Source organism: Diplotaxodon limnothrissa, linkage group LG7 (assembly GCF_057381915.1).
Source record: "Diplotaxodon limnothrissa isolate DT_005_m linkage group LG7, D_limnothrissa_male_GT1.1, whole genome shotgun sequence".
NCBI lineage: Eukaryota > Metazoa > Chordata > Actinopteri > Cichliformes > Cichlidae > Diplotaxodon > Diplotaxodon limnothrissa.
In genome coordinates, this window is record NC_140602.1 from 4,708,938 (window position 1) to 4,722,022 (window position 13,085).

The 13,085-nt window shown below is 39.6% G+C and overlaps 2 protein-coding genes across 2 annotated transcripts; one reads left to right on the plus strand and one right to left on the minus strand.

The window, feature by feature from the left end:
- Positions 1-665: 665 nt before the first annotated feature.
- Positions 666-3,822, plus strand: LOC146627602 (dihydrofolate reductase). Its single transcript, XM_085357238.1, has 6 exons — positions 666-808; positions 1,147-1,196; positions 1,658-1,763; positions 1,866-1,992; positions 3,095-3,210; positions 3,680-3,822. The coding sequence occupies exons 1-6, from the start codon at positions 702-704 to the stop codon at positions 3,768-3,770; spliced, it is 597 nt and encodes a 198-aa protein (XP_085213364.1). The 5' UTR covers positions 666-701; the 3' UTR covers positions 3,771-3,822.
- Positions 3,823-9,157: 5,335 nt separating this feature from the next.
- On the minus strand, positions 9,158-10,285 carry mterf2 (mitochondrial transcription termination factor 2). Its single transcript, XM_085357239.1, has one exon. It carries the CDS (start codon positions 10,283-10,285, stop codon positions 9,158-9,160), a length of 1,128 nt encoding a protein of 375 aa, XP_085213365.1.
- Positions 10,286-13,085: the final 2,800 nt, after the last annotated feature.

The window sequence follows — 13,085 nt, forward strand, 5'->3', positions numbered from 1 at the left end:
CTCTAAATTGATTAAGAATCCCTGTAACTCAAAGCGGGAATAACCCCCCTTTTAGTTAGTTAACCAATCATATCTGTTGGTTTGGTTTCCTGTCTGTGTGCTCCTGATCAGTTTCATTAGTGAACATTTGATTGGTTCTGCTTTCTATCGTTCTTCGCTCCAAGTCGTCTTCTCCTTCAGCGTTTATCCACCTTTACGCATTTATCCAAAAGTGCTTTGGGGTCTTTCTGGCCTCACATTGTTCTTCTGTTGGATTATGTTTTGTTGGAGACTGTTTTTTTTTTTTTGTTGTTGTTGTTGTTGTTTTGTCTTTTTGACTTTCCTGTCTGAACCCTGCAGCACACTTTGTTACTTTGCAATTTAATCAAAGTTCATCTTTGTTTACTTACCAGCTTTCGTGTCTGCAGCAGCTGTGTTGAGATTTTGAACTAAACCGTTCACTTTGTTTTCACTAGAGTAACACAAGGGTCTGAATATTTTAGGGGATTATTGTGCATTAGCGAAGAGGGCACCTCGTGAGTCACGTTGCTGCGAAAAACGCGAACAAACCTCTTGTGGATGCACTGACCGTGTCCAATAAGGAGCTTGGACTCGGTGGGCGGCGATAGAATCCAAACCCCAATAAATTGTTCCCACACAGGCGCATTTCTCGATGCAGAGCTTGATCCCTTCTGATTTGTTTGGCTTGAGTGCTGCTGGAGATGGAAACGAGCTGGGAAAAATTGCAAAAGAAACCCGTTCGCCTCATTGCAGCAGCCTGCAACGACATGGGGATCGGGAAAGATGGAAAACTGCCCTGGGATTTACCGTAAGAGTTAAACCACTGTGGTGACGCTTTTAATAAATTAATTTTAAAAAATCAAATAGAATAAGTAGTCTATGCATGGGCGACAGTTGATGAGAGTTTTACCTTTTGCTTATCTATAATGGTTCAAACAGCAAGTTACAAAGGTAACAATCAGTATGTGCTGTAAATATCAGTGTCATTAAGTTGTAACAGTGCGGGCAGCAGTGCTAGAAGTCAGAGTTTGAGGATAATAAAAGATGTACCCTGTGAGCAGCAGTCAGCTTTCTCAGAATAATGAGCTTACTGTGAAATGCAACTGTTTTCTGCCTGACTTAACACTGGAAATGTGACTTTCACAGGACTGAATTCCAGTACTTTATGAACACTGTCAAAACGGTGTCGAGACCAGGTATTCTTCACATCCCATCATACATTTGTCATAGAGGTCCGGGTGTCATTCACAATTTTGAAACACTGCTTCCAAAACCACATCTGCCTTTAGGGACCAAAACGTAATGAGCACATTTAAAAAAAAATATAATATTCATTTAAAAAATGGTAAATGGACTGGTTCCTATGTAGCTCTCTACATGCTGACCTACAGCCACCCTCTCAAAAAATAATAATTATTATTAATAAATCATGGAAGAGTTCATAAAAAAGCAAGTAATAAGGACACATTTCAGTTCAGTTTGGCATTAGGACTGAGGGATTTGTCAATGTTTTACTGTAGTTGTGTAAATTCTGTGAGGACGGCTTAATTCATTAGAACCTTTTGATACCCAGTCCTATATTATGTTCAATAATTTAAAAAGAAACAGAAACTACAAAGGCCAAGATATTAATTATGTTTTATTCTGTAAAACACAGGAAGGATGAATTTTATGGTTTGGGGTAGACTCTGCTGGAACTCCCACCCTGAATCTTTGTTTCCACTTCCCAATATTTTGCATGTGGTGTTGAGTAAAACCCTGGAGTGAGTGTTACACAGACACACAAATTCAGATCATCCAGAAATCAGTTTTATTTTTCCCCGTTTTCTCTTCATCATCTTTTCTTTTTGCGGTCTTGATTTCAGCACGGTTCCCGATCACGCACACTTCCTGTGTCGAGACTTTGACAGTGCCATCCGCCTGGCTGCAGAGCCCCCCCTCGCTGACTTAATAGAGACCATCTGGATTGTTGGTGGAGTGCAGCTTTACAAGGTAAACCAGTATGGCAATATCCACCTAGACTGCAGTGTATTTAAAGTGTAGGACCTGTTATTCACATGTTCACGTGTAAAGAAGTGAAGCCATAACTTAGAAACCATAGACTGGAGCTTATGTACGACTCCATATTTTTATTCTTGGACTCTACTATAATAGACTTGCATGATTTGGAGTCAAAAAGAATATTTACTTTGGTGTAAGCCCTCAATTCATCCACCTTCCAGCTAGTTTTTAACATGGATCGTGTCTGAACTGTCCTAACTTACTGTGATATTTGAATAAATTGTAAATGGACTGGTATGTATATGGCACTTTTCTTGTCTAAGTACGTACTCAAAGTGTTTTTTTTCTAGAGGCCTCATTCACCCAGTATCACACACACACACACACACACACACACACACACACACACACACACACACACACACACACACACACACACACACACACACACAGGGCTTTTTTCTATATCCAAGCACTTTACCTAACATTCACACACACGTTTGCATTGGGGGCAATTCAGGCTTCTGTATCTTACCTAAGGTTATGTCAGTCTGCAGACTGGAGGAGCCGGGAAACTAACTACTGACTCTACATCCTGAGTTACAGGTGAAAAATTCAAATGTATGCTTAGAGTTTCCCACATTTAAAGTAAGAGGCTTTAAATGTGGCTCCTTGGTGTGTTTTAGCACCAAGGAACATTATTCACATACTCAGCTCTAAGTGGATGGTGATTTTCTCCCATTGCATAACAAAGTGCCTTATTTCCAAAGTGACATGTTAACACACAGCATTCTTGTTTTGTAAGCTTCAGCACCTCATTAAAGTTAAATTATATTGAGTGGGTGATATATTGATCAGCTTTTCACACATTTGTTTCTAGTGGTTTAACAGAGTTGCAGTGGCTATAGCAATTAGCTGTGTTCTCTGGTTGTCAGAGGATATTTGCATACATTTAGAGTATCTTTCTCAGGGCTATCATACATATGATAGGGAATAAGATCCACCAACAACATCCTAAAATCTACTTTGGGGAAAACTGTATTTTAGTATCCTCAATGTGAATAGCATTTCTCTTCCTTTTCCTTTTAACCAGGATGCATTAAACCACCCTTGGTGTGACCTGCTTTACCTGACAGACGTCATGGCTGACTATGACTGTGATGTTTTCTTCCCAGAATTTGACAAAAATCTATTTCAACTACAGGAAGGGTAAGTTTTCACCTCATCTGAAGTGCAGGGCATACTGATCCCAAAGGCTCAGTGTCTCTTTGTGAATTTGCTGGCACTGAAATTCTTATGAAATAGTTTGCTTTTTTTTTTTATGTGCACCCAGCCAGCCTGTGACGCCAGTGAGGAAGTGATTTTTGCTTTTTGTTACAAAGTCAACATCAGCACCATCTGTCAGCCTGAGACATTTGGTTTTAACAGGTTGCTTACCAAGGGTTTGAACAGCTTTGTTACTGTAATAAAACTGAATTGAAATAGTAAACTGGCAAATGTTTACTTAGGGGAGATTTATCGTGGAGTTTTATAATCAACCTTTTAATATCCGATTTAATGAATGTGAGGATAATTCTACTCTGCCTATCTGCCTTTTGCATTTTGATTGTTTTATTAAATTATGATCAGTTGTTTTTGTTCTAATTAACCTTTTTTCTCTCTCTTGTTTTCAAATAAGATTTCCCGGTGTGCCAAGTGAAATTCAAGAGGAGAACGGCATTAAGTTCAAATACCAAGTATTCAAGAGAGACACTGCCGACACTGTGTAGAATACCTTTTTTAATTAAAGAAATGCCAATGTCTTAAAAAAGACTTTTAGTAATGTAGTCGATGAATAATTCAAACAGTATAAATGTGACTTCTTTGTCTTTGCAGTCCATAGCCACTTTAAGTACAGACACTCCAACAGTGCTGCAGTGCTTGCTGCTCAACTATTTTACTTTTTTTAGTTTCTGCTCTTTTTTAAGCTACTATAATCAGATCTGGCATGTCACTTTCTCCTGTTGCCCTGTCGTTTGGCAGTGTTCCTATCTCGTCCTCCCACTCAGTCATTTTAATGCAGCGCAGAAAATGTGCTTGAGTCAGTCAGCAGCCTGCATCAATGCCAGTACTCCAAGTATCACAGTAGATCTATTACCCTTTCAGTCAGCTTGACAGGTGCCTGTTTAGAAAGTGATGATTTAATAACTCCACCTGTGTGCTTTCACATTATAATATGTCTTATTTAAAATGTTACTGCTTAAATCCATGGTAGTTCAAAATAGTGAGACTCGTATTTGTTGATACCGGCTTTTCTTGGGATGTTTTTAAAGACGGAACCATAAGTACACGGTGAATTTTTAATGGAGAAGTAATTGACACTGTTTGTTTGTTTGTTTTTCTCAGTATTAATAAAATACTTTACTCTTATCTGGCTGTATGTGATCCCTTTAGCCAGTAGATGGAGATATATCAATGAGGCAAGAGACCAAAAGCTTATGAGCACGCTGCTGTTAACTAATTATCAATATTTTACCTCTTGTTTCTAGCCAGTGCATTTTTTTGCTCAGTAAATAAATCTAACTTAATCAGAACAAGAAAACACCTCAATTATGAGTAAACTATGTATATATTTTAGCACTAAAAAGCTCCATGGACTGTCTGTGGGTGTATGACTGTCTATGAAAAAGACTTCATGGATTAGTGTTTCACTACAAACCTAAGTGAGAGTTTTCTGGGAGTTTTTATCTTCCTGTCTAGCATCCATCACTACTTTGCTTAGACCTCTGTTATGATGACTTCATGCAGTCTTTATCTCAAACCAACCACCACCTGAGTAGATATCTAATCAGAGCCAATGAAATGAGCATACGGGGACAGGATACACAGTGGCACAGTTATTCACTAATCCAATTACAAGAGGAACATTTGTTGCTAAAAAGCCCAAAAGAATGAGGAATACAAAGGGGTCTTTATCCAAGGAAATATTTTTAACTAGAACAGGAGGCTTTTGGCACATGTCTAGTTTACTGTTGCAAGAGAAATGCTATTAACACTGGTATTAATGTCACAGTCTGCAGCCCAAAATGCCCATTCCTGAATAAGAGCATGACCAACCCACGCTTTGGATTGTCTCATCCCCTGCATGGAAGTCACAAAGGGTCAAGAAAAAGGTCACCAAGCATTCATTCAGTCTTCATCCTTCCAAGTCTTTTCTCTTTTAAAATGAAAAGACAGATCATTCATTGTTGAATCCCTCTAGAAGAAAATCTTTTCACGTTTTCCTTTTGCACAAAGCACTGGTCCTGGAGTCCATCTTACGCACAGTAACAAACTTTGACAAGATCTGTGTGCAGTTTTCACTACACATGTCAGAAACAATAAATGATAAGAAAACTACTTAACAGTCAGGGCGGCTCTTTTCTGTTTTTATAACATTAAAAACATTTTTCAGTTGCTGCAGATTTGTCGGCTGCACATCCATGAAACAAAACTCCTGCTCAACCACATTCCAAAGGTGCTCTATTGGAAAAAGATCTGGTGACTTTGAAGGCCATTTGGGTACACTGACCTCGTCATGTTCAAGAAATCAGCTTGAGATGATTTGAGCTTTGTAACACAGCACAATATCTGGAAAGCAGCCATGAGAATATGGGTATACACTGGGGTTGGATATGGCCAGCAACAATACTCAGGTAGGCTGTGGCATTTAAATGAAAGGGGTTCTGTTGATCCAGGCAGGATGGGTCATGTTTTCATGTTATTTACACCAAATTCTGACTGTACCATCTGAATGTTGCAGCAGAAATCGAGACTCAGACCAGGCAATATTTTTCCAATCTTCTATTGTCTGATTTTGGTGAGCTGAGTTTGCTGCTCTTAGCTGACAGGAGTGGGAGCTGGTGTGGTCTTCTGCTGCTGTAGCCCATCTTCAAGGTCTGTTGTGTGGTCAGAGATGCTGTTCTGTACACCTTGATTGTAATGAGTAGTTATTTAAGCTACTGTTGCCTTCCTACTAGCTCAAAGCAGTCTGGCAATTCTCCTCTGAACTCATTTTCAAAGCACGTGTGCACACGTTTTTGTATATACAACATATGTTACTAAAAAGACAGGGCTTGATGACATGATTGGTTGAAATCTTCTTTCATAAGCTGCCCTAGTAAGAACAGTAGAAGCATAGGACTCGAACCTACTCCTGCTTTCAAAAATTTGATTTTTGATACTGCCCAAGAGTTATTTGAAGAAACAGTAAAAACTCAGTAAAAAAAAAAAGACTGCTATTTAAAGGCATGCATATTTTAACTTGTCTCAGGTTTAGGCACCGGCAACTGTTGCTTCAAGTGGTTGATCAAGTGATAGATTCAGTCATGTGTGAATAAACGATGGTGCTGCCTAACAGACCACAGCCCTCAACAGGTGAGATTTCACCAAGTGACAGATGATTCTCTGCTTCAAAGTTTTGAATCTCGGATGGAACGTTCAATATAGAAAGTTATTTACTTCTTGCTATTGAACATCTGCAGGAGGGAAATAAATGTCACATTGATATGTGACATTTATTTCCCTCCTGCAGAATGTAAAGTATATTTGTGTGGTGTCATCAGGGTGACAGAAAACAAACTTTCTAGTGTAGGTGGGGAAAGAGAAACTGAGATGAGAGCACGCAGCATCTCCAGTTCATGATATACCGTAAATGTAAATACACCAGAACAACTCACAGCATGGAGTCAAACACATTTTTAAAGCTGAAAATCCTCAAGTGACATTAGTATGAATAAAACCCAAACATTACTTTTTAAATATTCTAATGTTTGGTTCTCTTTTCTGGTTAACATAAGACATTTTGATTTTTTTTGCCACTTAAATATTCCTAGTGGAATATTTAAGTGGCAAAAAGCTCATTTTCCACCTCCTTTCGCTGCTTTTGAAGAATAGACTTCTAAATGAAAATGCCAGGGCTTAACTCACACTGACTTCAAATGAGGACTATTTACTGCAGCAGTGGTCGTCTGAGCTCCTGCATCAGCTGGAAATCATATCTTCTAATTGCAGATGTCATCTGTTTCCTGTGAGATATGACCCATAAAAGCAGAATGTTAAGCACGGGGAGTTTCAACCACTGGTGTGTTTGAAATGAAAAAGGACAATTTATACTCCTACTTATTAACCTCTCTGGCCTGCCCGTGTAATTCAAGCGTTCAGCACAGGAGGATGAGGGTGTCCACTGAGGACAATAGGACACCGGGTAAGAAATCGAGATGACTTCCACTTATACCCTGCCCTCGTCTCATCTGCCTCGCCTTGATATGTCCCGATTAACTCCCTCGTATTCATTACTAAGCATCGGCTAAAGACGAACACTGTAACCTTGCAACATGATGAATTAAAGCAAATGTCAGCGCTGTGCAGAGTTAGAAACCTTTAGTTCGTCAGCTGCAGTTTACTCGAGGTAACGCTGCAGCCCCTCAGGGCTTCTGTGTTGTGAATGGCTGGAAAATAAACTAGTCAAACATCCATCTGCTGAGCTCAAATTCTTTACCAGATGCACTCACTTTTTGAATCATCTGCCCAATGGCTACGGCCATGTCTACGGGACCATGGTGAGTGATTCAGACAGCAGCAGATGGGAGGTTGTTAACGTACACCCCCGTCCCTCTAGACACACAAGTCCTCAGTCTCTTTGTTGTGACCCCCATCGTCTACATTATAAGAGTGAGGGGACCTTGAGGCATAAAGTCATGACTTCATTAGCTGTGATGCTCGCTTCCATTAAAAGGCACTCTTAAGCATGTTTCAAGGGCTTTTGCTGGCTTTGAAACATTAAGACACATTCAAAATGAGACATTTTATGGTCCCCTCTCTTGGTTTAGACAATGCCTAGTATGATTGTATATTGATTTTGTGGCTTATGCTAACATGGGCACTTATCCAAAAGCCTTTTTAGAACCACGTGACACACAGAGACATGAAAACCTTTAATTAATAAAGTCAAACCTTATGGAAAATCGATTTAGTCTAAATGAAATGAAAGTCTACTGATTTTTTTTGAATGCCAGAAAGGTTGCAAAGGTCCAGTCCGAAATCAAAGGCACATCACTTTTGTGCCTTTTTTTTTTTTTTTTTTTATCTTGCGTGGGTGCATTTGAATTCATTTGAAATGATAATGAAGTGACATTTTAGAAGTGAAATAGCTTCTAATAAAGTGTCTCCATCTGTAGAGTAACAATAAAAATCGGAGGCGCAGTTAGATTTCATCCCTGAGGGTAACAGTTGTGCAGCCAAGAACATTGTGTGAAAATGAGACACTTGCACAGACAGTAAATAAAATGGTTAGAAAGGCCTTGTTTGTTCTCCATGATACATCTGATAGACCAATCAGCACGTCTGTCACCGAGCTGTCATGTCATGCAGAGTTTTATGTGACGTTATTGTAAGGAGTTTTTTTTGACAAGGGACTGCATCTTCACTAAAAACTGACACATTAAGATGCCATTGCATTTGTCTCACTTTCTGATATCAGTCTGATAAATCAGCACATAGCCGCTCTCATCTCTTCCAGTGTGAATTTACACCTACATGAAAGTGCACTGCTTTTTCTTTGTAACACCTCAGACTTGTAAAAACTGAATGTTGGGGTGCAATCACACTTCTCTTTGGTCTGAACTACAAGTGAAAATTTTACTTCTTTTTTTTTTTTTTTTTACAATTGGGAAAAATCCACACAGCCTAAATAGATTGACAAAAAAAACATTCACAACACTTCACACCATAGCTTGTTAACTGGATTTTAATTACATTACATCCCACGAGGTTGGAGAGTTTGGCAAGAGAAAGGCTATGAAACAGTCTCTGCATTGTACCTTCAGCTGTTTTTAAAACCCAGTTTTAAACATACAAGTAAAAAATAAATAAATTATGAAGCAAGTCTTTAATAGATTGTTTTCCAGAGTATTCAGATTCAAATTTAAGGCATCTTCACAGGCAAAATTCACTGTACAGATTAAATGGCATCATTGTAGTTAATCCAATTTAACTAAAGCAATAAATTCAAACATATGATTATAATGTAAGTGGAAGTGAAAGCACATTTGTAATTAAGACACGTTAATCTTTTACAAAGTACAAATACCCATAAGAACGACATGGATCCAGTTAGTGTTCGTCCATACAACCCGTGTCAATCATCCGCCTTTAAAGGGGCGACAGGATTAAAAAGTGGTCTCTCCCTACGGAGCTGTAGTTTTCCAAAGCTCATCTCAAAGTCCTTCTTAGTGCCATTTAGCACCTCCAGACTACCTGTCCTTATGTCATAACCTCGAGCCTTCAGTTGCTGGATGCGATAATTTACTATTTGCGTAGTTAGTTCTAGGACAGTTGGAGTCGCTGTGATTTGACACATGCTGATCCCAGCACTGAGAAGACCCTCAAAACGTTCAGCCAGAGTAGATTCAGGGTAGTACAGAAGAGCTGGGCACCTGAGGATGATGCCCCGCAGCTCTGTCTCAGAGCACCCAATGGTGTCTTGAGAGTACAGCAGAGTGTGACGCATACTGTCTGGGTTCAGCTCAGCCACAAAGCCCTTCAGCCTGGACAGCAGGTGGAGCAGCTGGGGTGTGCTGAAGCCCTTGTCTCTCAGAAAAAGGAAGTTCTCCCTCAGCACCTCTGGAGGCTTGAGAAGAACAAACGGGTTCTGACTCAGCAACTTCTGAAGCCAGATTTTCATGTTAGCTTCCTCCCCTCCAAGTTCCTGGTAGGCGTGTTGGAGAGTGTGGACCATCAGCTCGTTCTGCTCTACTGGCCGGCTGAAGCTTTGAGGAGCGCTGGCCATGAGTTTGGTGATGACTCGTTTGTTCAGGTTTAAACTCTGGAAGTAGGAGATGTTGTTTCGCTGGTTGTCATGGTGACTGGAGGAGGTGAAAAATGAGGCTGGGAATTTCTCAATGACACCAACCAGCTCCCTCTGGTTTGGACACACAGACATCCACAGCTCTTTCTGAGTGTAAATCTGCTCAGGATTACAGAGGACAGCCTCAGGATGACTTGTTAAAATATGAGCAATGATGGGGCCCGAGGCCCCCATGTTCTTTAGGAGTTCAGCTACTTCTTTTGTATAGGCTGGACTCTGAAGCAGCACCCATCCTTTAAGTTTCCGGACCTTCTGGATGTCCACAGATAGATCATAAAGAGCTTCTACAGTCTGCTGGTTCTCTGCTACACTATGTGTCGCACGTGATCTGAGGTTTAAAGGTAGAGCTGTGACAGGTTGGCACCGGAGGCACAGGAATGTCGCGATCGAACGCAGCATTGATGCAAATTCCTAACACCAATCCCCTAAACACAAGGAGGAAAAGAAACTACATAAGTAACCAGAGCACACAGACCAATCCTTACATTTATTTAACGCTTGTGGTCACCCTTGCTCTGTGAGGTTTTGCCCATCATGACAACAGAACAACATTAATGTTTTTTCTAACTCCAGAAATTCTAAGCGAATAAAACCAAGGTCCAGACACGCAGAGCTGGGGGATATTTCTAAAGCACAACCTGTATTGATTCATCTACCTTTATTATTTCTAAACTGACACACTTTAAATCTTTCATCTCATTTTGTACCATCATCTTCCAGCTCTGACTCCACTGCTTCATGCTCCTTTGGTTAATGTCACTCATCCTATCTTTGCATGCATAACAGAGGCTTTTTATCGGAACTTAATGGCCTCTCTGTACAGCTGCTGCCATATGTTTCATAGGGGGAAAGCAAGAGCCAACTCGATTACCTGACACTGTTGACGACTATTTGTAGATAGCATCTTTGAAAGCAGCCTGTTATTACTCAAAGCTTTTTATTTCAGCACTGTAAATAAACATGTTCGTTACATCTTCACAGGGGCTGCTTGTATGACTGACGGCATTTATTTGACCATGTCAAAATACAACCCTTCTTGCACTGACCCGAGCATTTTCATTCGAAGAGTCATGCCGGGTACAGAGCGTGCCAGCTGAGCTAACAACTATGCGAGATAGTCTCAATATACAGCTGACAGCTCATTTATTATAATATTTATTCATTCTTGCTGACAAAAGATGTATACATTTTAGAAACACTGGGGAAACCTTTGCAAAACAAAAATGAATTACCTTTGTTAGCGGTCAGAGGATGTGACGTTTTGTTATGAAACCGATTCCTTCGTCTACACTTTGTGTTGTGTGGTGTTCCACAGCGACACCCACAGGCCCTGAATGGTACTGCAAGCAAGCCAGCTACCTGTAAACAACTGACACTTAAATAGAAAAATAATTTTACAGACAGAATGCAGAGAGGTCGATGTAGAAGTGTGTTATTTTATTTGATGTACCAATTTGCCCAACTTCTCTGTTTTTTAAAGCAGCACTCTTTTTATTGCAGCCCATATGTCTGATAATTAAATAATTTTGACAAAAATCTGTATTTCAAACAGCAGTTGGTGCTCTTTCAAAACCCTGCAGCATACGGGGCCCTGAGTGTAATCAGTGCCGGGCTGAATTGGACTGAATGCACGGAGAGTTTCCTCGCAGTTGGTGCTTAATCACGATGCTTGATCACCAGCTCTGCAAGCTGTTCCATATAGTAGCACAGGAACTGCTGCTGCTGCTGCTGCTGAGTGAGTATCTGGGTTCATTATAGTTTATATAATAGTAAACAGATGATACGTCTCAAAGGAAAAGAGGTCAGTGCTTTTGTTAAAAAAAAGAAAAAAAAAGATCCTTTTCAGATCCTGTTCTAATCTGTCCATCTTTGAGATGATTGTTTCTGTACATGATCACTGATTTAAAAATGAGCCTCATAAACAAGTCAAGTAAAACTAACATTAAAACACTTATTGGTTCCAGTCCGTGCGTAGCAGCCTGTGATCGCTTTTATTGGCAGAGGAACAGTAGTCACTGCAGGAATCAACATATGCACATTCATTATCTATAGCAGTAGCACAGTTACACACACAGAGGCAGACTCTCGAAATCACAAGAACTGTTATCATACTTATTTCAAACATTGTTATAATTAACGCTATTACTGCTGCATGTAAAGCAAGGTTGAAGTTAATATTCACTGAAGAAAAAAAAATATATATATAAAATACATAATGTCTTAAAGTGTCAAGAGATTCCATGTAAATTTAAGGAGCTTTTAAATTAAAAATTCACATTTAAATAGAAAAAAACTACTCGATCAGTTGTTTGTTTGCTTTTAATATTTGTTTTTTGCTAATAAATTACACTCTAGATAAGTGTGTGAACTCCCCCATAGCTCATGGTGGTTTCTTATTGCTTTTATATATGACTTTATTGGTCTCTCACATGATTTTAAAGCAATTTTGGTCCACTTTTTGTTCTAACATTGCTTTCGTTCATTGAGGTTTGGAGGTCTTTGTTTATGCACTCAAGGTCTCATTGCAGCATCTGTGCTTGAGATCATTTTCCTGTTGTATAACATAATTTCCCTGTCAGGTGGCTTCACATTTGAATCTTCAATGCAGGTAAACAAAAGAGGTCATGGTCAGCTTCATGACTGCATGTGCTCAGGTCCTGTGGCTGCAAAACAAACCTACTCCTTCACCACAGCGCTTCACATTTGGTATGAGGTGTTTTTGCTTATATCCTGTGATTGGTTTTCATCAGCTGTAGTATGATGCATTTTGTCCATAGTACATAATTCATAATTCTTCTAATTCCAAAGTTTTATGGTTTGTCGAGATCCAACTATGTAAATCCAAGCTGTGCTCCCATCTTCTTTTGGGAGAGGCTTTTTCTTAGTAAGCATTCCAAACAGACACATTTCTTGTGTTTGTCTAACTTTACCTTCATAAAATGTAACATTCAATATTTCTAACTGAGGCCTGTTCTGTCTGAGATGTAGCTCTTGGGGTTTTTTTGCAATTTCACTGCATATTATTTCTGACCTTGGGGTGAATTTGCTGGGATGTCCACTTTTGGGAAGACTGGCAGCTGTCTTGAATGTTTTGCACTGGTGAATAATTTTTCTCACTGTAGAATGATGAATTGGAAATGGCCTTCTAACCCTTCCCAGATTGATGGGCAGCACAATTGCTTCTGTAATATCATTTCTG

What these genes read in the sequence shown, in the direction of transcription:
- LOC146627602 (XM_085357238.1), top strand. Translation starts at nt 702, where the DNA reads ATGGAAACGAGCTGGGAAAAATTGCAAAAGAAACCCGTTCGCCTCATT. An exon ending in AAACTGCCCTGGGATTTACC is followed by an intron (nt 809 to 1,146) that starts GTAAGAGTTAAA and finishes TGACTTTCACAG; the next exon opens with GACTGAATTCCAGTACTTTA. An exon ending in GTGTTGAGTAAAACCCTGGA is followed by an intron (nt 1,764 to 1,865) that starts GTGAGTGTTACA and finishes TCTTGATTTCAG; the next exon opens with CACGGTTCCCGATCACGCAC.
- mterf2 (XM_085357239.1), bottom strand. Translation starts at nt 10,285, where the DNA reads ATGCTGCGTTCGATCGCGACATTCCTGTGCCTCCGGTGCCAACCTGTC.